We start from the raw sequence: 15,278 nt of genomic DNA, 5'->3' as shown, positions 1-15,278 counted from the left end.
TCCCTCCCAGGCCCCATGGATGACAGTGGAGCATCTGAGCCACTTCTTGGCTAGTAATTGCATTTATTGGCATAATCTGTGTGTGTGTGTGTGTGTGTGTGTGTGTGTGTTTTCTTTCTTCCCCTGGTTCTGTTTCTTCTCCCACTGACACCTATGACAGAGGGTTTTCTATATTGTGAAAATTTCTCCTCCTTTATGACACCCTCTCCGAGACAGGTCTCCACCCCTAAAAGCTTTTCCTCCCTTATGTCTCTTATTTTGTCCTACCTCGTTTTTAAGAGACTGTTTTCCTTTCTCAGTTTCTAGGGCCCATCAACATCTTTCACAAATTGGTTTCTGGAAGGTGTTCCATGTGTGGTACATCCTTTGATGGATTTGTGTAGGAGAAAGTGGACTGTGTCTCCTATTCCTCTAACATTATGAGACTCCACCACGACACTGGAAGATCCATTTTATTAAAATCTTGTAGTTGTTCAGCCAAAAAGCAATGTCTGACTCTTTGTGACCCCTTGGACTGCAGTGCACAAGGTGTCTCTGCCCCTCACCATCTTCCAGGTTATGCCTGAGATCATGTCCATGGATTGGGTGAAGGTAGACAACCTTTTCCTCCTCTCTAACACATGTCTCCTCCTGATTTCATTGCTTCTTAGAATCAGGGTCTTTTCTAGTGAGTCAGTTCTTTGGTCAGTTGGTCAAAGCTTTGGAGTCTCAGCTTTGGCGCCTGTGATTTTAATGCATCTTCAGAGTTGATTTCCTTTATGTTTGACTGGCTTGATCTTGCAATCCAATGGACACTCACAAGTCATTCGCAGAAGAGCAGTTTGGTGTTCTCACATCTGTACCTGTTTACTGGCAAGACCATGGATGTGACTCTATGTGCCTCCATTGGTCAAGTCATGTCTCCACTTTTTAACATGCTTTCTAAATTTGTGAGAGGTTTTCTTCCAGGAAGTAACTGTCTTCTCATTTTATAGCTGCCATCACCATCTGCAGTGAATTTAGAGCCACAAAAGAGGACATTGGTCACTGCTTCTGCCTTTTCCACTTCTATTTCCCATGAACCAGTGGGACCAGATGCCATGATCTTACTTTGTGTAATACTGAGAATTCAAATGTACTATTAACCCTATGTTTTCCTATCAACACTGATAATTATTGTATTCTTGTACCTTTGTCTTCCCTCAGTGTTTTGGATAAGAACTTATTTTCTAAGCATACTCTAAGGTGATAGTTACTTATTATATATAATACTGCTGGTTTTAAGTTTCCTGCTGGAGCATTTGTGCCATGCTTCTGTGACAACTGGGTAAAATGCTGACAAAATACACAGCCTATAATATATTTCTCCATTAACATAATATATTGAGTCTGTTCATGTTATCTAGTTAGATTTTCTCTAATGGGCAAATAGAAAAATACAAAGGAGGACAAGAAAGAAAAGATATGATGCGGAGGGGGCAGGAAGCTGAACCACTGTGGCATGAAGGAAGGGAAATTTTGATCATCAATGATTTCTCTTGAAATATTTGGTACCAGAAGTTCAAAGTGATGAAAGAAAATTTTACAGACTGAATTGTGGAGAAGTGATTTTGATGTATATACCATATAATTTCAATGATCAGCTAGCAAGAAGAGTCTGATTATGATCTCTGCACAGTGCCCTGTGCATCTGTTTTACCCATGAAGTGGGTAGCTGTTATCCCAAATTCAGCTAGTTGACCACTGTGCATGTGTCTGAGACATGTCCCTATGTTACTAGACCTGGATGTTTAAAGCTGTATCCATTGTGAGGATAACAATAGCTTTCTTAAAACAGTATCTTTAAGTAAATGATAATTGCAATTTTATGGGCTCAAGGTGTCCTCAGAAGTATGAACCCCATCTCTTAATACAGAAAGAATAGTGGAAGATGAGCTAGATTAAGGGAGAGACTTTCAGAAACAGGATAAGAAATATTCAGCTAGAAAATCATTAAGTAATACTGGGCTTCCCAAACAGTTCATTAAGTTAAATTTGCTTGGGGGCAAGCACAGTGTTTGGCCACCTAAATAAAGTTGCCTAAAATTACATTTTGACATATATACATATATGTGTGTGTGTGTGTGTGTTAAAAAAGTTCAATGGTTTTAATTACATTTAGGTATAACAGCATGGAAAAAAAATTAAAACCTAAAAGTAAAATGATTCAAAAATGTACTTGGTTATTGAATATAGATAGTTAGATTTTCTCTAATGGGCAAATAGAAAAATACAAAGGAGGACAAGAAAGAAAAGATATGATGTGGAGGGGGCAGGAAGCTGAACCACTGTGGCATGAAGGAAGAGAAATTTTGATCATCAATGATTTCTCTTGAAATATTTGGTACAAGAAGTTCAAAGTGATGAAAGAAAATTTTACAAACTGAATTGTGGAGAATTCAGTATATATACATATATATATATGTGTGTGGAAATACTTCAAAATATGTTTTCTTGGATGCATCTCAAATATGAGGAATCTTTTATATCACTCCCCTCATTTCTTTTAATCAATATTGACCAATTTTCAAACGTCTGTCCAGGTTTAATGACAATATATATGCTTATATATACATATGAATGTATCTATATAAAATAGATATGTTTGCATAACAGAAAACATTGATAATTTGTTATCTAACATTTTTAATTATTAGATAGTTTGTTATCTAATAATTTCTGTTAGATATCAGAATTATTTCCAACTCCATGCTCCATCTCCACAGGAAATAGCCAAATTTTTTGTTGACTCAAACACTCCAAGACATGGGCAACCTGAAAAAAAAAATTTAACCTGCATCTGAGATTTTCAGTCATATTTATAACTGAGCTCTAAGCCCAACACTTAATTTCCTTTCTTTTTCTAAGCAGTCCCTTCTTAAGATTGAAAACTATGAAAATAGAGAGAGAGGTAGGAGATTGTAGACCTCCTCGTGTTCCAAGATTCATTTTAATCAAGAAACTAGAAAAGCCAGAAACAAAGGAAAATAATCAAGCAATATACAATTGTAAAGATTTAGCAAAATCAATGATCTTTTGTTCCTCCTCAATGGCCATAGATAACATTCTCAGCAATATCCTGTGAAGTTTTAGAGATGCTAAAGCCCCCACCAGACTGAAATTTAAGTGCATATACCACAGAGTAGTTGTAACCAGACAGTTGATTATGTTGATTCCCGATGTCCTCAGTAGCAGACCATTAGTAGAATGCCCCAAAACTGATTACACACCCCATGGCCCAACCTCAATATGTCATTAAAATACTTCTCTTGAAACTATTTGGGGAGTGGGAGTCTTTGAAGCACCATCTGCTAGGATACCCTGCTTGGTCCTACAATAAACACATGGTTTCACTGAAACCCACAGTCAGTTGATTGACTTCATTACACAGAAGCCAGTAGACCCAAGTTTGGTTGGGTACCAGTACTGAATATTAAGTATGTGTATAGAAGGGTGATACATCACTTTTATTTCAGAAACCAGGTAGATTTCTTGATGTGATTTTTCTGTGTGAAAATTCTTGAGGAATGAAATTTTGCAGGCTTCATGGTTTGGTTACTATTTCTGTAAGCAGCCTGTATTTTAACATGATGCTGTAGTAAACACTGGTTGAATGCTACCCAACAATTGCTAGGAGACCAGTGACTTTGTGATGTCACAGCTACCCTTCAATTGCTAGGAGACCAGTGATTTTGTGATGTCACAGCTTTTGACTTTCAGAACCACTGTGATCATCTAGAGAGTTTATCTCTGTAGGCCAGCCAAGCAGAATTTGAAGTTGCACTGTGTAAAGTCAGACAAATGAGAAAAGTTATCTGAAGAAAGATTGATCTAAGATGGCACATATTTCTTCAGAAATTCAAGATGTTCCTCCAAAAGATGAATCAACTGGTTCAGAAACCTCCATTAGATCTTCTTTGTATGATTGTACACTTACTGGGGACAAGGTTTTGAGATCTATGGTTGAAGAATATGCTTTTCAGGCTTTGTATGAGGAAGTTGTGATAAAAAGGCCACGTTACACATTTTCTGTCTCTGAAACAGATGAGGTGAATGCACCTCTTCCACCTGGATTTCCTCAAAAATTGTGGGCAATAGTTGAAAGTGATCAGTTTGAATCTATTTGGTGGGATGAGAGTGGCACTTGTATAGTGATCAATGAAGAACTCTTCAAGAAAGAAGTCTTGGAGAGAAAGGCACCTTTCAGAGTACTTGAAACCAATAGTATGAAAAGCATAGTTCGGCAGCTTAACCTATATGGATTTAGTAAGAAGCGACCAACTTTTCAAAGATCTGCTTCACTACCTGACTTTCTGGAAGAAGAAAACAACATCTCTCTTTTGAGCAAGGTATTCCAAAATATTCACTCGTTGGCAATATGTAAGATTAAACCATGTGAATTAGAAAGCATGTTCATAAAACAGAATTAAAAATTGAGATAGCAAATTGTTGAAAAAGTTTAATTTTTTGAAGTTGAGAACATCTGGAGGCTAAAATATTTGATATTTAACAAGCTTTCCTAGCAACTTGAAATCATATACAAGTCCTGAAGCTACTTATTTATGTATATGTATATACATATACATAGATGCATGTATGTGTATGTACTGTATTTACTGTATATGTACCAAGCATTTTTAGTTGAGGGACATAATTGTTTCTAACATGTTAGCTGTTAAAACTACTAATGGCTGTGTTTCATTTGATGCTATTTAATTGGTATCATTAAAGGTATACATTGTTATGGTTTAAATGTATTTGTTAGTTTTACCTTGGCTTATAAAGAAATTAAATAATTTTATCCTTTGATTTTAGCTACATATCTACTATAATCCAAATTTCAAAAGAGGCTATCCCCATCTGTTAGTAAGAATGAAAAGAAGAGTTGGGATTAACAATGTGTCTCCAATATCTTCATTAGTTCGAGATTACAAGACGAAGCATGTTAAAGCCAGGGTCAACACAGATGATCATAACTCTGATTTTCTTCCTGAAACTAGTGGAGAGAGTGCATTTTCAGCCTCCACAAGCTTAAGTGTGCCTTTCATACAAAAGCCTTATACCAGCCAGAGAGTCGCTAATACAAGTGCCCTACCTCCGTGTGACTTACCTTCCCCATCGTCAATATCAGTTAGACAAACAGAACAGATTGTGGTAGACCAACCTGCTGTTTTAAATCAGGTGAGCATTTTTAATTGGCACTCGTATAGCAGCTACACTCAAGTAAATGGCCACCTTGAGGACATTGCTACTACAACTACGCCTACTTCTCAGAACCCCATCGTTTCTCCATCACAGAGCAGTTATTCTGGACTGATGGTGGAGCCTTCTAAATTTCCAGTTACCTATAGTGATATGTCAGCCCATGAAAGTCCTTATCCTAATCAGCAACAGAGAGGCAACTCATGGTCCTCAATGCCAACGACCACTTATACATCTGCCTCCTCTCTTTCAAGTCAACTTATCAAGAGTCATCATTATATGAAAACCATGCTAATTAAAACTGACCTATCAAATAAGTGTCAGATTATGGAGCCTAATGAAGATTAAAATTTACTTTGGAAGATGTCGACAAATACCTATAATTCTTGTAACTGAGCAATAAAATTACTTGTTCATCGTCATAGTTTCATTTGCTTCATTTTCATTTCATAACTTCATTTTCAAACAACGAAGTGGAAATGAGACTTTAGATCGATGTCTGGCTATTTCACTGCACTGTATTATAAACTCCTCTGTTCTGGAAAACTTTTGTTAACTGTCCTGGGTAAATGATACCTGATCTAATGTTTGTAAGCAAGAAAATGAGAGCAAAGGGAAAAGAGGTAATGGATATAAAGTGATTTCTGAAATCATCCCTGCTGAAATGAATGGGTGTCTTAAATAGGATAGCATGGGAGCAGGAAGAGATACAAACAAAATAAAAACACATGCAAATACATTGTATGTACCTTAGTGCATTTACATTTACATTGTAATCTATAAGTTATTGATAAAGTCTTAAGAGGTTAGACAGCAGATTGTTTTCATTACATAAATTCCTTTTGTACTTGAAAATATAGATATTGTAGCATGTCCAAAACCATGATCACCATTAACCATTACTGTGATACCAAAGATAGCATGATGTAATCAGTGACTAGCCCATAGACAGCACAAGATATGTATTTTACAAGTGGTATTTTACAGGGTCATTTTTGCTCTACTGTCTTAAGGCATGCATTTATTTCCTGACACCAAGATTCCACCCTATATTTCCTAGTGCATGTTTACATGTTGCTTATCTGTTCCCACAGATACAGAATAAATTCCTGGTGGTGACTGTAGCATATCAGCCTGGTTAACAATTTCTTTGAAGACATGATATATATTTTCCTTAGTAATTTCATTACCTTTCTCTTATACTGTGCTTCTGGAGCTACAATCACACAAACTACTTTGTCATGCTAAGCCCCTTCTCACAAGTTTGCCTCAACTCCCTCTTGGGGTTAGAAGGAACTTCTCTGTGACCTCCAAGCTGAGCACAGATATCAGATCTTTCATACGTTTTGGGTCTACCTTCTTTACTTTATGTGTCTTTCACATCAGCTAAAACTTAGAGCCTGCAAATGACACATTTTAAGTACTTGCTGAATTATCAATAAAGAAATATAATACCCAACCAAATGCTATACACATTACTCAACAACATCCTATAACCTGCACTGTTATCATAATTGACCTTTCCTACTTACTGAGAAATTTTTCCAAGTTGATAAATATTTATTATATTTACATGAATGTCAAATGTAGGAATTCAAATTATAAAATGATTGCTGTTCTCATGAAGTTTACAGTCTATAAGAACCCATTCTAAGCATGTTATTTCAGGCCCCAGTTCCCTAAAATTTATAAAGGAATCATTCATTTTAATCAACTAAAAAAGTCATGGAGTAAGCAGGGATCAAAATCAATGGCTGATCATTAATATGATTTACAACAAAATGCTCTGAGCAGAGCTTCTGTTTGTTGGACTATCCAGACTCTCATGAACACTACCTAGAAATCTTGGCAATCTCAGAATTGAGGCCCTTCCTTTAGATAGTTGTGGCAACATTAAACCATGTCCCTGTTTTGGTATGGTAACTCACATAGGACAACACCAAGTTAAGTTCACCATTCTCATTCTTACAGCTAACAGTGAAATCTCTGGAATATTTGTGTAGGTAAGGGAGTGGTTCACCAAACACACTCTTTTTCTTTTACTGAAAACGTTCATTAAATGTAGGTGAGAATACCATGCTTTAGAGGTAATCGTTTTACAGCACTTTGAAAAGTTATGGAAATTCGTGTCCTCCATTATCATTTCAAGCGCAGAATCCAATGACCTTGGTTTAGATTTCAGGTGTTTTACTGTATAGTCAAATGTGGATGCTTTGAGCAATGTCACTTTAAAGGTGATTCCATCTTCTATTTCAAGGCCATATACTTGAAATATATTCTATTCCTTCTCAGTCCCTTCTACCTTATTTTCATGTTCTGTTTAGAGTGGCAGGTCCTTCTCAGAAAGAACAGGATTAATCCACTTAGTCCTCTGTGATAACTTGGATAAGCATGGATAAGGACATGTTGAAAAGCTACTGTTTTGGTTCCCTCCTGAAAGCATATTATTAACCTGTACTTCAGTTGTCCTACCAAGGGAAGCCTGGTTACATGATATATTACCTTGGTGAACAATTCCCATATGGCTTGAACATATCAGTGCCTTTAGTTCTCAAAAGCATATAGAGAAAACTGCTCAATACTTTAGGGAAATATTGTACATTATTTCAATTTTATTTCCTTTATGTGTTTATTTTATAATTGGTGCCTAAAATAGTAAAAGTGAAAACAAAAATTTAAGTAATGTAAATACAGAAGATTTGGGCAAGGAGTAGAGAAATTGATGGGAGAAGTTCAGAGGATGAAATTGGATGCTTAAAATATCACATCGAGGAAACCAGATCTCAAAGAGACACGTGCACGCCAATGTTCATAGCAGCACTGTTTATAATAGGCAGGACATGGAAGCAACCTAGATGCCCATCAGCAGACGAAAGGATAAGGAAGCTGTGGTACATATACACCATGGAATATTACTCAGCCATTGAAAAGAATTCATTTGAATCAGTTCTCATGAGATGGATGAAACTGGAGCCCATTATACAGAATGAAGTAAGCCAGAAAGATAAAGAACATTACAGCATACTAACACATATATATATGGAATTTAGAGAGATGGTAATGAAAACCCTATATGCAAAACAGAAAAAGAGACACAGATGTACACAACAGACTTTTGGACTCTGTGGGAGAAGGCGAGGTTGGGATGTTTTGAGAGAAGAGCATCGAAACATGTATTATATATATATATATATATATATATATATATATATATATATATATATATATATAACAAGCCAATGTGCAACTGCAGGGCCTAAAGAGGTCAATATGACTTCAATTTTGTTACCCTACACCATTATTTTCATTTTAGCAAATCACAGAATATTGTTACATGCAAAATATTCTAAGATCACATGGGATACAGAACAAAGGTATTATCTTTTATTTTTTTTAATGGGGAATATAGATTATTCGTTTTTATTTTTATTTATTTTTTCTTTATTTTTTTCATTTATTTTTATTAGTTGGAGGCTAATTACTTAAAACACTCTGATGTAATATGTCACTAGAGTGAAATCATTAATCTACAAATTAACTTCCAACATTAAGCCTAGAAAAAAGTAACGAGGAAACTCTGTGCAGTTCATAGGTGTCCTTCACTGAGTTGAGTTTTCTTTTCATTTCCTAAGTGTGTTTTGAGCATATAAGATTGTGACTGTTCGTGTGTGTGTGTGTGTGTGTGTGTGTGTGTGTGTGTGTGCATCAGATTAAGAATGTATTTGTGAGTATATGTCTGGGTTCTCTTTTGGAAACTTATGTTAGAGATTTTGGATGATGAAATGGCTAATTCCAAAACAGAAAGAGGCACAAATTAAAGTGACTATTTAAAACCCTGCTTTCACATTTCAAAGGGCAAGACAAATGGGTGAGTTGCAAAGGTTGAAAGCATTTCAATAATCACCAAGCTTCTGCACCCAAACATAGTTAAAAACTATGGTACTCTCCCAATCAGCCTAGCAGAAGTTGAGTGGGACCTTAGATGTCTATTATGTCTGGCAATAACAAAACACCCACAGGCTAATATGGGAGTACCAGAGAAGCCTAAGTAGATGCCTGGAGTTTGAACCAGGCCTTCTTGTAATAGGATACTACCTTCCTATATGAGGATGCACACTCACCAGTAATGAAGACTATTCTTGGGAATCAAAGAAACTAAGGATGAAATCTGGAATTCTGTTCCCACAGGGTAGAAGCTGCCTTCCCCCTTCCCAAGTGTATCAGAAAAACAATTAAAATAGAAGGAATTTATAAGATCACCCACATGCTTCTTACATAATACCTTAAATGTCCAAGCCCCACCACACTCCTAATATGATGACTATACAGGACCTCTGGCTTCAACTCTGTGTGGCAATCATCATAAAATAATTTTATGCATATTTGATATGCTCTGATAATGCAGATCCATAAAACCAAAAATCTTGAGATCTGATTCAAAGAGGAAAACTTTGTACTCCCTGTTTTCAGTTTTATGGGGCTTTCACATGCATTCACACACGTCCACAATCCTCAACCTTCATCTGAAGACAAAAAGTGTGACATAAAGAGAAGAGGAATGGTCTATTCACAGAGAAGGCAAGTGGCAAAATCAAAATGGCTCCGGTCTCCTACCTACATCCATCCTCAGTAATGTAGCACCTTGAAAGCATTCCTAAAGGTGACCAGGATAAACAAGTCAAAGACGCTTCTCGCAGGATTCAGTTCAGTTCAGTCGCTCAGTTGTGTCCTACTCATTGCGACCCCATGAATCACAGCATGACAGGCCTACTTGTTCATCATCAACTCCCGGAGTTTACACAAACTCATGTCCATAGAGTCAATGATCCCATCCAGCCATCTCGTCCTCTGTCGTCCCCTTCTCCTCCTGTCCCCGATCCTTCCTAGCCTCAGGGTCTTTTCCAAAGTGTCAACTCTTCACATGAGGTGACCAAAGTATTGGGATTTCAGCTTCAGCATCAGTCCTTCCAGTGAAAACCCAGGACTGGTCTCCTTTAGGATGGACTGGTTGGATCCCCTTGCAGTCCAAGGGACTCTCAAGAGTCTTCTCCAACACCACAGTTCAAAAGATTACAGAGTTTGATTTAGAAGCTATAAGTTTGTGTAACTCTCACCTCATCCTAAAGATCACATACTATGCCTGTTACCACATCAGAAGATGGCCAGCTGTAGCAGATATCTAGAGACAATGACTGCTTCTGCTAAGACCAAGATTGCAGATTCAAGTGGCAGGTGGGTAAGGTTTCCATCTCAGGATACCACATGACTCCGCAGGAGTTCTCCTTCTCTGGAAAGCTCTCTAAAGACATTGTGAGAAGTACAATTTGAGGGAGGAAAAGAAGGAAACTGACAAGAGCTGTTTTCTTTCTAATTGTCCTGAATCTCACTTATCATCACAGGTACCCTGACAGAGTTACCATGCTCTCCGAACCATCTCCCAAGCACTGCCAATATCAATCTTTTGATGTTGTTCAGTCACTCAGTCTTGTCTGACTCTTTGTGACTCCATGCACAGCAAGAAACCTGGGCTCTCCTCCCCTTCAAACTCATGACCTTTCAGTGAGTGATGCTTTGCAGCCATCTTGCCCTCTGTTGTTCCCTTCTTCTTCTGTCCCCAATAATTCCCAGCATAAATTTCTTTCCAGTGATTTTGCTCTTGGCCTCAGGTGGCCAATATATTGGCTCTTCATGTTCAGCATCAGTCCTTCTGAGAAGAGTCAGAGATTATTTCCTTCTTGCTTTACTAGTTTGAACTCCATGCTCACCACAGAACTCTTATATGTCTTCTCCAGCATGACTGTTGCAAAACATCAATGTTTTGGCACTCAGTTCTTGTGGTCCTGCTCCCTTCTCCATAGGTTACTCCTGAAAATCAACTTTGACTGTTTGGATCTTTTTCAGTAATCTCTCAGCTTCTTTATGTGGTGTCTAGATTGGTCATAGTTTCATCCAAGGGGAAAGTGCCTTTAAGTTTCATGGCTGCAGTCACTTCCCACAGTGATATCAGAGGTGAACAAAGTGAAACCTGTCACTGATTCAATTATATCCCATCGATATATCTCAAAATGACTGGACCAAATTCTATGATCTTATTTTTTGTATTTGTTTGTTTTTATATTGAGTTTTAATCCAGCTTTTCCACTCTCCCCTTTAATCTTCACCAGCAGACTCTTTAGTTTCTAGTGTTTTTCAGCCATTTGTGTGTTGTCCTCTTATTATTTTCTTTTTTGTTGTTGTCCTTTTATAATTAAGGCTATTCATACTGCTCACAGTAATTTTGTTTCCAACTTCAGATTCTTTCAGCAAGTTACTTTCCATGATGTCTTCTGCATAGAAGTTAAATAAGCTGGGTGACAACATAGAGCCTTGATGTATTTCCTTCCCTACTTTGTACTAGTTCATTTTTCCTTCTCCAATTCCAACTGTCGTGTCTTCACCTGCAGGCACATTTCCGAGGAAACAGGTACAGTTGTCTGATATTCTTATCTCTTTAAGAATTTTCCACAATTTTTTTGTGACTGACACAGATTAATGGCTTCCCTGGTGGCTCGGATGGTAAGTCATCTGCAGACCCAGTTTCGATCCCTGTGTCTGGAAGATCCCTTGGAGAAGCAAATGATAGGCTACAGTCCATGGGGTCAAAAGAGTCAGATATGACTCATTTACACATGCAGTCTAAGCCATTAACAGAGACAATAAAGCAGATATTGATGACTTCATGGAATCCTCTTGTTTCTTCTATGATCCAAACCCCAATTAAGTTTTACCTATTAAAACTAAATGACTAACTACACCTGCCTCTTTTTGTTGTTTTTGTTTCTATTGTTTTTCTCTGTCTCTCTTTTTCAAGCTATCATCTACAAACTGCTACATTCCTGGACACTTTCCATTTTCTTACTTATGAATTAAATCATGCCCATGCCAGCCTCTGACCTTTGATACTCAAAGCAGTTAAGTTTCCAGAGCAGAAATAAGGAATCTGTGCTCTGGGAAAATCTCAGGACAGTTTGACAAATAGCTAGATATTTTCAGGAACTGACTTTTTGAGCCCAATTCCTGTACCATCTCTTATGTGGAAAAGAACTATGTTTCCTCAAGCTAATGACAATCCCTCATTAGCATAAATTTCAGGAAAAATAAATGTGCTTATCTGCATGTTCAAAGTCAATGATATACCAATTATGTGTGTATGTATGTAACCTCCCATCAAACAGATTAATTCATGTCAACTAAAGTTTGTCATTTCACTGGCATGCATAAAGGAATTACAGAGCTTGCCTAGAAAGAAAATCAGAAGTTCTGATTTGGCAGAAAACAAGAGGACATTGAGTGCAACTCTTTCCCTGGAAGTATCACAAAGAATCCTTCTACAAAGGTGACAGTTCCTCCAGAGCATCAATGAATATCAACAGAAGACCTTGCTCAACAGCAAGGACTATATGGGAACTAGGCATAACTGGGAAGAATGGAGGGAAGATAGGAGATGGAGGATGAGAGGAATGGAACCAAGCTTGTGTCTTGAGGGGGGAGATGGAAAAGCAGGGAATAGTTTGAGGATTCAGGCAAGTAACCTCACTAAACTTAAATTACTTTTGACTGAAAGGAAGCAAGGTGAATATGCTGAGGAAATATAGTTTGTCTAGAGTGAGAGTCAGAGAATGTGTGGTGTGGTCCTGCATGCCCTAAACTGCAATGCAGGCCAACTAGTGTGCATACAACCTGAAAGATGACACATGGGCTTAGAAAGCCAACCTGGGAGGGAACTGCTTTTGACTATGTGGAGATAGAATGATGGATCTGGGACAACAAAGTGTGTAGAAAGGAATGCCTTTCAACAAATCCAAAACTGACAAGGAAGCGGGACCTTAGGGCTCAGTCACACAGAGCAGGTGGTGACAGAATTGAATTTCCCACTCTTGCCACATGTAAGTTTTCTTAAAATTTTTGCTTATTTGGTGTTTTAAGATTGTTTAAATCATATATATATATATGTGTGTGTGTGTGTATATATACATATATACATATATATTGATTGTGTACTTTGTGTTCCGGATTTCTGTGCCTTTTGTTGATATTGTTTCTTGCCATTTTTGTTTTAATAGGTATACATTTCTATACTAACTGTGACTTTCTCTTGTACTGTGGGACAGCCCTTGTCATTTTTTTCAGATTTTTTCCTTTCATTCTTCAGGTGGCACTCTGCTCTGGTGTCCTTTTATGTTGTACAAGTTATTTGGTTAGTCCTACTGTTGATTCTGTGTTTTTCCCAATCATCATTATTGTTTGTGTTATTTTACTTGTAGTTTGATATTGATTTCTTACTATTTGTCTGTCTTCCTTTTTTATTCCTCTGTCTAATCTTTTGCTATGTGTTCTTGAATCTCTGACCAGAAGTTGGGCCTGATCATCTAGGCTTTCAACACTGTATCAAGAACCATAGACCACCAGAGAAATCCTGGCCTCCATCTGAAACTAAAAACCAGTTCTACCCAAAACCCTATCCTATGCAAAGCTGATGCCTTACACCACAGAAAAAGCAAGACAGAAACACAAGTCAAATCATTCACAGATGGACTGGCTAAAGTAAGACTAAACCCATACATACCTGCAAAAGACCGCACTGACATGGTTCCATATAAAAGACAGAAACATCACCTGTGGTCACAAGAATATAGTTGCCAGTCCCTCCCTCTTCAAGGACACACTAGCTACTGGCCCAAACGTATCCACTCACAGCATAGACTGGAAGTGAGTACTACAATGCTGCATCCTGGGAAGAAAAGATCATTAACATAGTAAGCTAAACAAAAGTGAAAACAGTAAAGCGTGTTGCAGGCAAAGAAACAAGATAAAAATGTGTAAGACAGAAATAAAGGGGAAATAGAAAGAAGCAACAAGAGGGAATGTTTTCCTGGACCAAGAGGCTAGTAAGACAGGTGATCCAGAGAATTTTGGATACTGTTTTATGGCCTCGTCCAGTAACAGCACATTGAGTGGCCTTCAACAAAATCTTTGCCAAACCTGAGAATGGACATTCTCAACACCTTGAGATAAAATGGTCATGAAATTTCCCCCTCAAAATCATGGTCAAGTTTATGAGCAAAAGGGGCTCTGCCAACTGAAGATTGATACTTACCATCTGCATCTACAGAGATTAAATCATTGCCACTGCAACTGCTGACTTTCAACGTCCCTGAAAGGCCTTCAGGGTGAAAATCGGGAATGAGGCACTCGGTGCTCTGAGAAAAACTGGCAGAACAGGCCTTCAGACAGTTAGATCTTTTCAGGAGATTTTATGAGTCCCAATTCTTGCATCTTCTCATACCTGGAGAAACACTGATGTCATTAATAGTGACATCTGCTTTGGCTATTAAGGAAAATTTTACAATTTAATGCAAAATAGAGTACTCAGCTATGGTTCAGACATCCTGGGAAATAACCAGGTGTTACTATGGGTGAAATTTCAGATTAGATGTTATATTGCTAAACACTTGAGTTTTCTGAGTCGTGTCAGGTTAAGATGCCACCATTCTCAAAACAATGTCTGCCAGAAGCTAGTAACTGCAACCTTACTTTTTATAAAAAACTAGGCAACTTGCCACCTGGCTAAAAGTCTTCCTGAAGTGCCAAGTCCAGACTGGGTTTCAGGCCTATTCTTCTAAAAAGAAAGATTTACTTTGTCTATTAAAATTCCAGTTAGCCCTCCTCCAGCTACTACTAATTGGCTCTGTTACAACAAAATGGAGACCAAGGGATTGAGATTTTAATCATACAAATCTCAGATCTAGGACTTGGAACTCAGGAATACTTCCAATTCAGTCTCTTCTCCAGGCTGAGACAGTCCTATGCCCCATTTTGACAGGAAGTTATCACAGTCATAGTTTCCCTGTTCCCTAAACTAAAACTGAGCAGGACTCTGTGGGGTGGCAACTCTGCGGTACAGATCTGCTGTGTGTTCTCCATTTCTTATCTGTAGGATACAGGCTTCATTCCGCCTCCTTGAACTTCCCTGAGTTCCAAAGTGTGGGTTCAAATGATTGCTAATCAGGGAAGGGGGT

The 15,278-nt window shown here is 37.8% G+C and overlaps 1 protein-coding gene across 1 annotated transcript; it reads left to right on the top strand.

The window, feature by feature from the left end:
• Positions 1-3,854: 3,854 nt before the first annotated feature.
• Positions 3,855-5,568, top strand: LOC133053565 (heat shock transcription factor, Y-linked-like). The gene is made up of 2 exons (XM_061138119.1): positions 3,855-4,367; positions 4,834-5,568. The coding sequence occupies exons 1-2, from the start codon at positions 3,855-3,857 to the stop codon at positions 5,566-5,568; spliced, it is 1,248 nt and encodes a 415-aa protein (XP_060994102.1).
• The last annotated feature ends 9,710 nt before the right edge of the window (positions 5,569-15,278 follow it).

The sequence above is a fragment of the Dama dama genome, chromosome Y (genome assembly GCF_033118175.1).
Source record: "Dama dama isolate Ldn47 chromosome Y, ASM3311817v1, whole genome shotgun sequence".
Classification (NCBI taxonomy): Eukaryota; Metazoa; Chordata; class Mammalia; order Artiodactyla; family Cervidae; genus Dama; species Dama dama.
This window is presented reverse-complemented; position numbering and strand designations above follow the sequence as displayed.